The sequence below is a fragment of the Martes martes genome (assembly GCF_963455335.1).
Source record: "Martes martes genome assembly, chromosome: 9".
Classification (NCBI taxonomy): Eukaryota; Metazoa; Chordata; class Mammalia; order Carnivora; family Mustelidae; genus Martes; species Martes martes.
In genome coordinates, this window is record NC_137896.1 from 59448752 (window position 1) to 59462716 (window position 13965).

Sequence of the window (13965 nt, forward strand, 5' to 3'; positions counted from 1 at the left end):
AGAGCCGGGCGCGGGGCAGGCACCGGACACCTGTTCCGGGCGCGGGCGCGGCCGCGGCGGCGCGAAGAGAGCGCGCGGCGAAGGGCGCGTGTAGGCGAACGCGCACGCACACGCGCGCCCGGCCGCCCCGGGACCAGGAGGGAGATCGTTTCCAGGCAACGCGGACGTGGGGAGGGGGTCGCCACGTTCTCACAGGCGACCTGGGTTACATAAGCGAGCGGGGCGAGGAGGGCGCTCGGTTTGCACGGGGACTCGGGCTGTGTCTGCCCCGCCCCCGCCCGGGTGGGGTTGTGGCCCTGCGGGACCGGCCTCCCACGCCGCGCGGGGGACACCGCCCCATCCTGGCGCCCGCCCCCGCCAGTGGTAGCCGCGGCAGCCAGCGGCCGCCCCCAGACGCGCGTGGCTCTCGGCGAAGGCGGCGGCCGCGGTCCCGCCGCCCGGCCCGAGGCAGCGGAGCATCCTCTCGTCTAGGCTTCTTCCGTCCCGGCCTACAGCGCCGCAGCCTCGCAGCTATGAGTCCCGAACGGGTCCCGCCGCCCCCGCCCCAGTGCCTCGGCTGCGACTGCGGGGAGTCGTTCGCCGAGCGCTTGCAGAAGGGCGACGAGGCCTTCCGCACCGGCGAGTATCAAATAGCAGCGGAGCTCTTTCGCTCGATGCTGACCGGGCTGGCGCAGCCCGACCGCGGCCTGTGCCTGCGGCTGGGGGACGCGCTGGCTTGCTCGGGCCGTTTAGCCGAGGCCCTGGGCGCGTTCCGCGGCGCCGCGCGGCTCCGGGCGTTGCGGCCCGAGGAGCTGGGGGACCTGGTGAGCAGCCTCGCGCGCGCCCTGGGCCGGCGCGAGTGGCGGCTACAAGATGGGAGGCCGGGCCGCGCCCCCGAGGAGCCGCGTGGGGAGCAGCCGGCCTCGGGGCCCGTTGCGCCCCGTGACCTGCTGGGCTGTCCGCGCTGCCAGCGGCTGCTCTACAAGCCGGTGACCCTACCGTGCGGGCTAACGGTGTGCAAGCGCTGCGTGGAGTCGGGGACGGCCCGGCCGCAGGCCCGGCGAGTCAACGTAGTGCTGAACGGCCTGCTGGAGAAGTGCTTCCCGGCCGAGTGTCGCGTGCGCAGGCTGGCGGGCCAGGCGCGGACTCTGCAGCGCCAGCAGCAGTACGAGGCCGCGCTGCTCAGGAGCGACCAGGCTCTGGATCTGGGTAAGTCGGCCTTGGGAGCTGGGCCGCCAGCCTTGCCCACCTGTCGAGTAGCAGAGGTGGACATGGAGAGCTTTGTTCAGGCTTAGGGGCTGTTTTCTTCCGAAGGTGGTAAGGTCAGCCAGCAACCGGGGTGGCTGGTGTCAGAGGCCAGCTGCGCCTCCGTAGTCCTGTCTTTTGCAGAACCTTCGAGGCCAAGCCTGCCTTTCACTCCCATCTGAGCTGTCTAGAAGTGAGAGGATGACCAAGTGTTTTTATTTGTCCTGCAGGAAAATGCAAATAACTAACACCCTCGAGGCGCACAAACGGGGTGCCTTGGTGATGTGGAGGATTTGCTCTGGGGGTTTCAGCTAAAGAATTCGGGAAGGATCCCCTTGCATTCTGCTTTTATTACTTGCACATTCTCTCTCAAAGCGCATTAGATGTTGTTATGATGTGATTAGCTTGTTAGATAGTTGTATTAACTGGTGTCTGTTTAATTTTTAAAAAATAACTAAAATCTGCGACCAGCACCAGGCTCTTTGACCCCTCCCCCCACCTGTTAAGAATGTGTAGTTTAAAAGACCAGACTTCCTTTTGCTACAGGTTATATGTGATTTAAACCACTAGCCAAGAAGACTTGGCTTAATTTTTTGTTACTAAAAGAATCTTGTGTGCTGTAGTCATTATGCATTTTATTTTAAATTTAGAGTTAAGGTTTTCCCTTTTAGAGGGTGCACCTGTGTTTAAACTGGGAGATTCTTTGTTGAAGTAGAGCAGTGAAATTGTGTTATGTAACAAGTATTCTGTACCATTTTTGCAGCCAATATATCCACACTTTAGCAGGCTGTATATTTTTGAATTTTCTTCTATCTTGTTTATGTATATGTAGCATGGAGCAGCACTATCCAGTGGAAATACTGCGTACGCCACATAATGTAATTTTAAATTTCCTTTTAGCCACACGTAAAAAGTAAATAGAAGCAGATGAGATTTATCTTAATATTTTTTAAATCTATGCATCCAGAATATTATTTCAACATACCTTCAATGTAAAAAAAAATGGAGATTTTACTTAAAAAACTTTCAAATGCATTGTGTATTTTACATGTGCTGCCTACCCCAATTTGGATACAAAATTTTCATCAGAAATACTTCCTTTATATTTCAGTTTCATAGAATTTGGATACAAAATTTTCATCAGAAATACTTCCTTTATATTTCAGTTTTATAGAATTTAGAGTTGAAAAAGTAGATTGTCATATTGAAATTGTTCCAAATTCAAAGTTTCAGCTTTTAAATTTAAATTTAAATTAGTTAAAATTAAAAAGTAAATATCTCCATTCCCCTGTTGCTCCAGTCCCATTTCTGTTGCCTACTAGCCACACTAGTAGCTAGTGGCTACTGTCTTAGACAATAGAAGTATAGAATTTTTAAAAACAGTTGTTCGGGTTCCTGGGTGACCAAGTCAGTTAAACGGCTGACTCTTGATTTTGGCTCAGGTCAGGATCTCAGGGTCCTGAGATCAAACCCAGTGGCAGGCTCCCTGCTCAGTGGGGAGTCTGCTTCTCTTTGTCTCTCTGTCTCTCTCCCCTTCTCCCCATCTGCCCCTCCCCCTGCTCATGCTCTCTCTAAAATAAATAAATCTTAAAGATTAAAAAGAAAACAGCTGCTGGAAATGTAGAAGATCACAATATCAACTGTTGGAGAAGATGGAGGAAATGAGAACTATCATATGCTACAGATGGGTCTGCAAATTATACACCTGGAAGATTGTTTGGTAGTATTTGAAATGTTAGATAGGTCCTTTGGCTGAGCAATTTCAGTAAGATTTGCATGTATGTGCACTGAAAGAATGTACAAGAATGTTCAGTAGTGTATATCCTTATGTAGAGATAGCCCTGAAGGGGAAGCAACCCAAATGTCCAATAAGAATGCAGTAAGGGACTATATTTTGATGCCTTTTGAAATACTACACAGAAAGAAAGTAAACCAGCTACAGTTACATACTACAGTGTGAAGAAATCACAAACGCAATGTTGGGTGAAAGAAGCCAGACTCAAAACCATTTTTACTGTGTGATTCTATTTGTAAATCCAAACAGGCAAAATCACTATAGCATATTATAAGTAAGGGCAATTTTTACCTTTGGGAAGCAAAATATTAGCAGATTGAATCCAGTGGTACACTTAAAACACATCACGATCAAGGAAAGTGTTCATTTAATCCTTGTGAATCAGCCAATGTAATTCACTACATCTATAGAATAGAGAAAAATCATATGACCTATGTTAACACCTTTTAGGAAAGTGGGAATACAGGGGGACTGTCTTAATATGTTAAGGAATATCTACAAGAATTTGTCGCAGGGAAAGACAAATCAAAACCACAATGAGATACACCACACACTTGTGAGAATGGCTAAAATTAACAACGAAGGACACAACCGATGCTGGCGAGGATGTGGAGAAAGGGGAACCCTCTTACATTGTTGGTTGGAATGCAAGCTGGTGCAGCCACTCTGGAAGACAGTAGGAGATACCTCAAAAAGTTGAAAATAGAATTACCCTATGACCCAGCAATTGCACTACTAGGTATTTAGCCAAAGGATACAAAAATAGTAATTTGAATGAGCACATGCACCCCAGTGTTCATAGCAGCAATGTCCACAATAGCCAAACTACAGAAAGAGCCCATATGTCCATTGACGGGTGAATGGATAAAGATGTATATATATGCAATGGAATATTCCTCAGCCATCAGAAAGAATGAAATCTTGCCATCTCTAAGGACATGGATGGAAATGGTATTATGCTAAGTGAAATAGGTCAGAGAAAGTCAAATACCATATGATTTCACTCATATGTGAAATATAAGAAGCCAAACAGATGAATATAGGGGAAAGGAAGGAAAAGTAAAATTAAAATAAAAACGGAGAGAGAGGCAAACCATCAGAGACTCAACTCTAGGAAACAAACAGGGTTGCTGGATGGGAGGTGGGTGGGGGGAAAGGGTTAATTGGGTGATAGGCATTAAGGAAAGCACTTGATACATGTAATAACACTGGGTGTTATATGCAGCTGATGAATAACTAAATTCTACCCCCAAAACTAATAATACACTATATGTTAACTAAATTGAATTTACATTTAAAAAAATCTTAAGCAACCATCATAATGATGAAATACTGAATGTTTTCCCACTGAAGGAAAAGGTGACAATGGTGTTCGCTGCCATCGCAGCCATAACATGCGAACATAAATGTTCGCTGCCATAACATTTTGCATTGTGTTAAGATTCTAGCTGGTGCAATGAGGAGAAAAAAGGTATTGAGGTTGGAAAAATAAAACATTATTTGTAGATGACATGTTGGAGTACATAGGAACTTCAGAGGAGCATTTGAACTCTTAGAAGTTATAAGTGGATTATCAAGATTGTTGACTATAAGGTTAATACAGAAAGATCAGTGATAATTATATATACTTAGTAAAAAACAGAATAGAAAATCCACTTATGTAATAAAAAAATTTGTCAGAGTAGATCTTGAAATACCTGAAAGTTGTTCAAGACCTCTATACTGAAAATACAACGCATTTCTGTGAGAAATTAAATAAGTGGAAGACGTCAGTTTTGTGCATATTGAACCACAGATTCAGTGCATTCTCAGTCAAAATCTCAGCTCACGGTTTGGGTGGAAATTGATGAATGGCCAAGGCAATAATGAGGAAAAATAAAGCTGGAGAACTGATACTGCAAGATACAGAGGCTTAGTATAATGCAGCTACAGAAATAAGCACAGAGTTTTATTGGCCCAAGTATAGACACATAGAAAAGAGGGGCGCCTGGTGGCTCAGTGGTTGGAGCTTCTGCCTTCGGCTTGGGTCATGGTCCCGGGGTCCTGGGATCAAGCCCCGTGTCGGGCTCTTGGCTCCGTGGAGAGCCTGCTTCCTCCTTTCTCTCTGCCTGCCTCTCTGCCTACTTGTGATCTCTGACTGTCAAATGAATAAATAAAATCTTTTAAAAAAATTTTAAAAAAATAGTCTTAGTCTGTTGCTTATCCATTTGGGAAAAAATGAACCTAGATGCCCATTGCACATCACACATGGAAATTATAATCAGATATCTAAAAGAAATCATAGAATATTTTCATAAACTTAGGGTAGGTGATACTTTTTAAGACATAAAAAGCATAACCATATAGGAAAAGATAGATAAATTTGATTTAATTAAAATGAATAATTTCTGTTCCTCAGAGACCTCCCAAAAGAGTAAAAAGGTGATGGGTATTTGTAATATGTATCTAAATGAGAATGTCGATTCAGAATACTGTAAAGAATGTGTGTAGTTCAAGAGCAAAAAAGGAAGTCTGTCTAATAGGCAGAGTCGAACAGATGCTTTGTAAAACTAGATATCAAAATGGGCAATAAATATATGGAAGGGTGCCCAGTGTAATTACTTACCAAATGCAAATTTAAAATAAGATACTAAAGCATACCTGAAAATGAAAAAGAGTAACCGTATCTAGTTTTGGCAAGTATTGGAAGCAATCGAAACTCTTATATTGCTGGTGGAAGTGAAAACTGGTGCAAGTTAAATATGTTTGGGACTGCCTAGTAAAGATAAATATAAACATAACTTCTGGCACAGTATTTCCATTTTTTAGTATATGCCAAATAGAAATTAATGCTTATGCCAACAAAAGACATCTGTAAGAATCTTCATGGCAGATATATACACACACACACACACATATATATATATACATAAATATATGCCAAAAATATTTGGATAACAACCCACCAGTAGAATGAGTATATAAATCAAGTCATACAGTGTATTATGCAGCAGGTTTTTTTTTTTAAAACAGCAATATGGAGGAATCTCAGAAAATGATAGTGACAGATACAGAAGAGTACATTCTATTCATATAACCCCGTGTATAAGTTTAGAAGCAGGTGAAAGTAATCCATGGTGGTAGAATTCAGAATGGTGGTTACCTTTAGGAAATGTGTACTACCTTGGAAAGTATGCAAAGGAGCCTTCTTAAGCCCTGATCTGGATAGTGATCACTCAGGTGTGTATGTATATAGAAGTTCAAGATACGCACTTATGATTTGTAGCTTTGACTTTGTAAGTCCTACATCACTTTGAACAAATAACCCATGAGGAGTGCTGCTGTTTATTCTTTCTATTCTCCAGGACCACTACTTAGCTGTCATTGCTTTGTATATCAATTCATTCAACTCTTCCTAAATAACACTTACAGAGTTCTCTCCTTGTCATCACTGCCCACTCATTTGACAGGTCTTATGGTGGTAACTCTAGCTCCCAGCATGATGATGACCCTGGGTTGCAGTTGGAGAAGAGTCTTTGATTAACCTTAAACACAAGTGTAGAGAGTAGACTATCTCTTCTTTGCCTTACAAAGCCTGGTTCTCAAACTGTACTCTTGTTGACTGCTTTCCTCATACAGGGAATAACTGGTCAACTGTTTGGATATTTTTGTCAGTTTCTTGGAAGGTGCACACATGCAGTTTTCTTCCATAAGCTGTCTCCACACAAAGAATTTTAAGTTCTTTTCCTTTTCCATTTATTTTTTGTGATTCCTCCAAAAATTCTCTCAGTTTTATTAAACTTAAGGCTTAATGCTTAGGAAATGTATAGGGATTTATTTGAAATGTTTTAAAAGATTAAATTATGAAGTTCTGGCTTCATAAATGGATTGCCAAATGGTGGAAGTCAACAAAGAAAACGGTTTGATTCATTCACTGTCTGGATGGGAAATTATTGTTTTGGACTTGAGTAAAAGGAGACTTTAGAATGTGAGGAGTAGAGGGGCACCTGGGTGGCTCAGTGGGTTAAGCCTCTCTCTTCGTCTCAGGTCATGATCTCGGGGTCCTGGGATCAAGCCCTGCATCAGGCTCTCTGCTCAGGGAGCCTGCTTCACCCTCTCTCTCTGCCTGCCTCTCTGCCTACTTGTGATCTCTCTCTCTCTCTCTCTGTATCAAATAAATAAATAAAATCTTTAAAAAAAAAAAAATGTGAGGAGTAGAGGTTTAAATGTATTCATTAGAAAAGAATGATTAAAAATCAAGGTAAATGAGGAGTGTTTTTAATTCCAAAAATTTTGTCAAGATCAAGTAAGCTAACATAAGTGTAAGCAAAGAAATAATGAAGAAAACATTAGTGAAACAAAACAAAACAAAAATTGAGTTGGCTAAGAAGTCAGAAGCTGGTTCATTACAAAGACCAATAAAAGAAACAAATGTTTGGCAAATGTGATGAAGAAAAAACATAAATGGGATCAAGAGTGAAGAAAAAGCATAATTGAAGATATAAAAGAACATAACAGATTTTAAAGCCTATGTAAAAAGGACAATTTTAAGGAAACTATATTGACAATTTTAAGGAAACTACAATTTTAAGGAAACTAAATTGACCCAAGAAGAAGTAAAAGCCTGACATTGACCAATAATCATAAACAAAATAGAAGTGTTACTCAGGGCTTTTCTCTTGAAAAAGACACTGTGGTCAAGCAAGTTTTAACAAACTTTCAAGGAAGATTAACTTTCATCTTATTACAGATCATAGATATGGGAAATTTTGCATTTAATTTTGTAAGATTAATGTAATTTTGATACTACAATCAAGTAAAGCTTAAGAAAAAATTTACAGGCTAGTCTTATATATGTACATTAGTTGCCAAAATCTTAATTAAATTTCTTAGTATTTGAATCCAGCCATACAGTAAGACTGAAGGTCAAGATGAGCTCATTCCAAGAATATAAGGGTATTTCAGTATTAGACAAATTGTTCAATGTAATTCACTATAAAGACAGATTTAAGGAGATACACTCCCAAGGAACCTCTCACATACTGCTATAATGCTTTCATAGAAAACTAGGAATAGAAAGAAATGTAACTAATTTGATGAATATTCTCTGTCAGGATCTTACAGTAAACATAATTTATGTTAAAACATTCCACGTGTCCTTTTTTAAATTCAAGAATAAGAGAAAAATGTCTGCTATCACCACTGTTACAGCAATGTGTAAATAAAAAGAAACGCAAGAAATAAAACCTAACATGCCAGAGCATGCCACCTTGCGCATGATATGGTTGTTTAGAAGAGTCAAGAGAATCAACTCTGACAAAGTGAGAGATCTTCAGTCTCATCCACATTTGCAGCATGAGTATTTAAGTTTGAACTATAGTTCTAGCAGCCTTTTTTTTTTTGAGATTTCCAAAATCCCTACAGGTTATTTCTGAATTTGAAAGTGCATTTAATTGTGCATTTGAGGAACTTTCACTTAGTCTTCAGTTGGAAATGATTAATCTGTAATTATATTTACTGTATAATGACATACTCCAGAGACAAATATGAGAAGAATCTAATAGAATTCTACAGAGAACATCTAAACAAAAACAAAATGCTCATTTTAAAACCATATGCTTGTAGATTGACATCCATATTTCATATTCTAAGATGAAAAACATAAAATGTCATTAGAGATCATAACCAACACATGAACATTTTCGATTTATTTTGATCATAGGGAACACCAACTTTGAACTTTAAGGAAATGTCCCTTCTCCCAAAGAATTCCATTCTTCTAATTAGTAGACCTGCGTTAACAAAAAAGTACTAAATTATTACTGTTAGTTTAAAATTTTGTCAATAAAAAATTTTGTGTGAAAATTTGTTTTCTCTCTTGTTATATAAGTACCTGTACAATAGCCTTAAGTTTCTTCCTGGCCTACAAAACCTGAAATACTTACTGTTTGGCTTTTTGCAAAAAAAAAAGTTGTTGATCTTTAACTAGTCAATGTTATTTTAAAAGGTTCAACTTTTATTGCTAGATTCTCCATTTCTGCCATTTCTTTCCTCTTTTTCCACCTTTTTTCCTTGACAGATCTTCCCTATACTACACATATGTAGCAATAACACAGTCATAAGTAGCCCCACCATGGTTTGATGTAATATCCTTTTGCATGAGTTCTGTTATGCACACTTGCTTACTTACCTGCATAAACTAAGAAGAGACATGGTGGCATTTGGAAAATACCAAGTGCCTAGTTTGAGAGAGAGTCAGGGTCTAGGATTTGGAGCAAACTGAAACAGGTATTAGGTAGAGAAATGAGAACACATTAGGTACTTAGAATATTTATTGTCAATTAAAATGCATGCTGTTGCTCTATAACAAAGATGCTGTGATGAGTGTAGGTAGACTGAACCAGGTCCATCAGTATGAAAATGACTATGATGGTTCTCCTTTCATGGGCTCTGGCTTTGTCACTTTCCCATGGTACCTTGCCAAGTCAGGGACTTCACATACCATACATCAGCTCACAGAGTCACTCTTTACTTCTGCGTAGATAGGTGTTTCTCCATAGTCTCATATGAGCATTTCTCAAGCTCTCTTCTGGTTGAGGAAGTTTTTTTTCCCCTTCTTTTCTCACTTAAGAGGACATACTGTAGGTACAATTATGATGGTAAGTCCACATCCATGCAGTTGTATAAGAAAACAAATTATGCGTTTTTGTTTCTTGAGTATGAATTTCCTTGTGTACTTTCAAGAGAGTTATTTATTTATTAAAGATTTTATTTATTTAACAGAGAGAGCACAAGCAGACAAAGGGAGAGGGAGAAGCAAGCAGGATCCTCGCTTAGCAAAGAGCCAGATGCAGAGCTTAATCCCAGGATCCTGGGATTATGACCTGAGCTGAAGGCAGATGTGTAACCCATTGAGCCACCTAGGAACCCCACAAGAAAGTTATTTTAACTCTTCATTTTTAAGGCCTAGTTATAGCATTAAGATGGTTCAGCATTTACTAATTATTATTGTAGATTATGCTGTGCCTAGTGTGTTTTCGACAGTCTGTTTTTCTTGGTGCATTTTGAAGTCTTGTTAATACTCTTTCTGTTTTCCTGAGAGAAGCTTTATAAAGTATACTTATCAAGCTATTAAACCACATATGATTTGAGGGAGGAAATATTTCTTTTGCCTTTATGTTTATTTTCCAATTTAATATTTTTAGTGACCTAAAGATTTATTTTTAAATGTCATTTTAATTTTTTTCTGTTGCCCATGTCTTTCAGCTCCTAGAGATAATTCGTTATTGCTGCTGCGAGCAGAGTTATATTTAACCATGAAGAACTACGAGCAGGCTCTCCAGGATGCCAATGCAGTTTGTCAGGATGAACCTCTCTTAACTAAGGTATTTGACTAAGGTATTTGTTGGCTTTGGAGATAATAAATGTAAGTTTATGGGATTTTCTTAAAAATAAACTAGTGATTGTGATTAGGTACCTATACACAGTGTTCATTTCCTTCATGATAGTAGTCTGAATGTAGCAATCCACTTCATAATAAACCAACTCAGTTTAAAAGACCAAAAAGTCTCCCAAATGGATTTAGTTAAGAAACACTACTGGGTATTTACCCCAAAGATACAGAGGTAGTGAAAAGAAGGGCCATATACACCCCAGTGTTCATAGCAGCAATAGCCACAATAGCCAAACTGTGGAGAGGCCAAGATGCCCTTCAACAGACGAATGGTTAAAGAAGATGTGGTCTGTATACACAATGGACTGTTACTCAGCCATTAGAAAGGATGAATGCCCAACGTTTGTATCAACATGGATGGGACTGGAGGAGATTATGCTGAGTGAAATAAGTCAAGCAGAGAAAGTCAATAATCATATGGTTTCCCTTGTGGAACATAAGGAATAACATGGAGGACATTAGGAGAAAGAAAAGAAAAGTGAAGGAGGGGCCATCAGAGGGAGAGATGAACCAAGAGAGACTGTGGACTCTGAGAAACAAACTGAGGATTTCAGAGGGGAGGAGGATGGGGGATGAGGGATGAGTGAGCGTGTGGTGGGTATTAAGGAAGGCACATATTGCATGGAGCACTGGGTATCATGTAAACAATGAATCTTGGAACACAACATCAAAAACTAATGATGTACTGTATGGTGACTAACATAACACAATAATTAATTAAAAAATAGCTTAGATTACTTTCAAATATTTAGCTGAATAATATGACTTTTTAATAAGTGAATATATAGGGGCACCTGGGTGGCTCAGTGGGTTAAAGCCTCTGCTTTCAGCTCGGGTCATGATCCCAGGATCCTGGGATCGAGCCCCACATCGGGCTCTCTGCTCCGTGGAGAGCCTGCTTCCTCCTCTCTCTCTCTGCCTGGCTCTCTTGCCTACTTGTGATCTGTCAAATAAAAAAAAAAAAAGTGAATATATAAACAATGATAAAATTATATAAATTTGTGAGTAAAGGGGAAATGTTTAAAATTACACTTTAGTAAGTTCCTATAATAATCATGATTAACAGTTGGGCCCTAATATGCATGGAATATATGTATGTATGTTAGTGAAAGGTAAGTGTTTTGTATGTATTTTGGTATAATTTTAGCCTATGTTGGAAAGGTCTAATACTGCTTTCTGTGATGACACAAAATAAACTTTGTTAATATAAAAACAATAGCTGAGGGGTGCCTGGGTGGCTCAGTGGGTTAAGCCTCTGCCTTCGGCTCAGGTCATGATCTCAGGGTCCTGGGATGGAGCCTCGCATTGGGCTCTCTGCTCAGCAGGGGGGCTGCTTCCCTCTCTCTCTCTGCCTGCCTCTCTGCCTACTTGTGATCTCTCTCTCTGTCAAATAAATAAATAAAATCTTAAAAAAAAAAAAAAAAAGATGGCTTAAGTTGTTGCTGAGGATTAAAAAGCCAAACAATGAAAGTTGTATGTCTTTAGGGTTTATTGCAAATCTGTGGACCTCAATTCTTGATAAATGCCTAGTGAAAAACAATGTTAATAGAAGTATACCATAATAAATCAATTTAAGATAATGAAGGATAGAAATTTGTTTCCAGGTTAGTACTATAACTAAAGGATTAGGGCAGAAGTGACATTGAAAAGTAAGTTGAAAGGACTGAGGGAAGGGTGAAGTGTCCAGCTGTGGTTGAGATGACGGAAGCACTTGTAGAACCAACTTTGGTTGGTTGGGGACTCCTAGACCAGTGTGCTTTATCCAGGCAAAAACTGTCCTTTCAAGCCATCCATCTTGGCTGATACTAATTCAAAGCTTTTGGTGCAAATGGAGATAGATAAACCAGTACTAACAAAATATTTGCCCATATGAGAAATACAAGTAGGTGTGTGATAAGTTTGATCTTATCCAAATGGGTAAGCATTCCTGTGCTTTTTATTTTATTTTAAGATTTTATTTATTTATTTGAGAGAGAGACAGTAAGAGAGAGCATGAGAGGGAGAAGGTCAGAGGGAGAAGCAGACTCCCCATGGAGCTGGGAGCCACATGTGGGACTCGATCCCGGGATTCCGGGATCATGACCTGAGCTGGAGGCAGTTGCTTAATTAACTGATCCACCCAGGCACCCATACCTGTGCTTTTTAATGCTCATGGAGTCCTATGCTGGTAAAATAAGTCTCAATAGATTTCAAATTATTGAAATCTTGAAGAGTATGCTTTCTGATAATAGAATGAAAAGAGTAACTGATGACAATAAAACATTCAGGAAATCCTTAGATACCTGTTTTAATCAGATTACCTCTAAACAATCCATGGAATAAAGAAGAAATCACAAAGGAAACTAGGGACTATTTGAAATCATTGATAATAAAGGCACATTACATCTAATTAGTCATATGCAGCTAAGCAATTCTTTGAGGGAAATTTATAACAATTGTAAATGATTAAGTAAGGTCTCAAAAGAGTGATCTGTTTCCTCAAAAAACTAAGAAAAGAAGAGCAAATTAAAATAAAAGTAGTAAGAAATAAATAGAAGAGCTAAGAGTCAATAAATTGAAAACAGAAAAGCAATAAAGAAAAGTCAATGAAACAAAACCTATTATTTTGAAATGATCAGTGAAATTGATATACTTCAGATTAATCAGGAAAAAAAGAGAAAAGGTACAGATTACTAATATCAGGAATAAGAGGAGCTATTACTAAAGATCCCACAGACCTTAAAAGGGTAAAAAAAAGGAACAATTTTATGAACAACTTTATACCAATACATTCAACAACCTAGAATTAACAAAATCCTTGAAAGCAAACTACCAGTGTTCATTCAAGAAGAAATAGAGAACCTCAATAACCTTATCGCTCTTTAGAGAAACTGAAGTTGTAGTTAACCGCCCCCCCCCAATATCACGACCAGATGGAATTACTGTTGAATTCTATCACACATTTAAGGAAGAAAGAATATCAGTCCTTCTAAGACTCTTCTGGAAAACAGAATAAGAGGTAACACTTATTTTATGAGAACAGCATTATTATGATTAAAAAATAACAGGCAAAAATATTAAAAAACAACTTTAAACTGATATCTCTCATTATCTCATTTGAAAATAAATTTGTATGTATTGACAGAATGAAAAAATGCAATAAATGAAGAAGATACAGCACTTGATAAAACTGAATGCCCTTCATGTTAAAAACTTTGTATGAACTAGAAATGGGGGATTTCCTCAGTCTGATAACTATTATCTATGAAAACCCTTACAGAAAACATCATACTTGATGGTAGGGAATGGAATGTTTTTCTGCTAAGACCAAGAAAAATAAAAGGTGTTTGCTTTTACCATTTACCAATAAGGTACTGGAGGTCCTAGACAGAATGGTAAAACAAAAACAAAAAACAAAAATTAAAACAAGAGAAAAGAAAAGAAATAAAAGGCATAAATAATAAAGAGGAAAGTAAAAAAAAAAAAAAATAAAGAGGAAAGTGCAATACTGTCTATTCACAGTTGACATAATTGC

The 13965-nt window shown here is 39.3% G+C and overlaps 1 protein-coding gene across 2 annotated transcripts in view; it reads left to right on the top strand.

The window, feature by feature from the left end:
• Positions 1-512: 512 nt before the first annotated feature.
• The window catches only part of LONRF2 (LON peptidase N-terminal domain and ring finger 2), a gene marked incomplete at both ends in the record, with an annotated part of 38971 nt that continues 25518 nt past the window's right edge, over positions 513-13965 (top strand). For both annotated transcript variants that reach the window (XM_080814223.1, XM_080814224.1), the window contains 2 exons: positions 513-1188; positions 10265-10383. In XM_080814223.1, the coding sequence (XP_080670349.1) occupies positions 513-1188; positions 10265-10383 (795 nt within the window). The remainder of the gene's footprint in view (positions 1189-10264; positions 10384-13965) is intronic.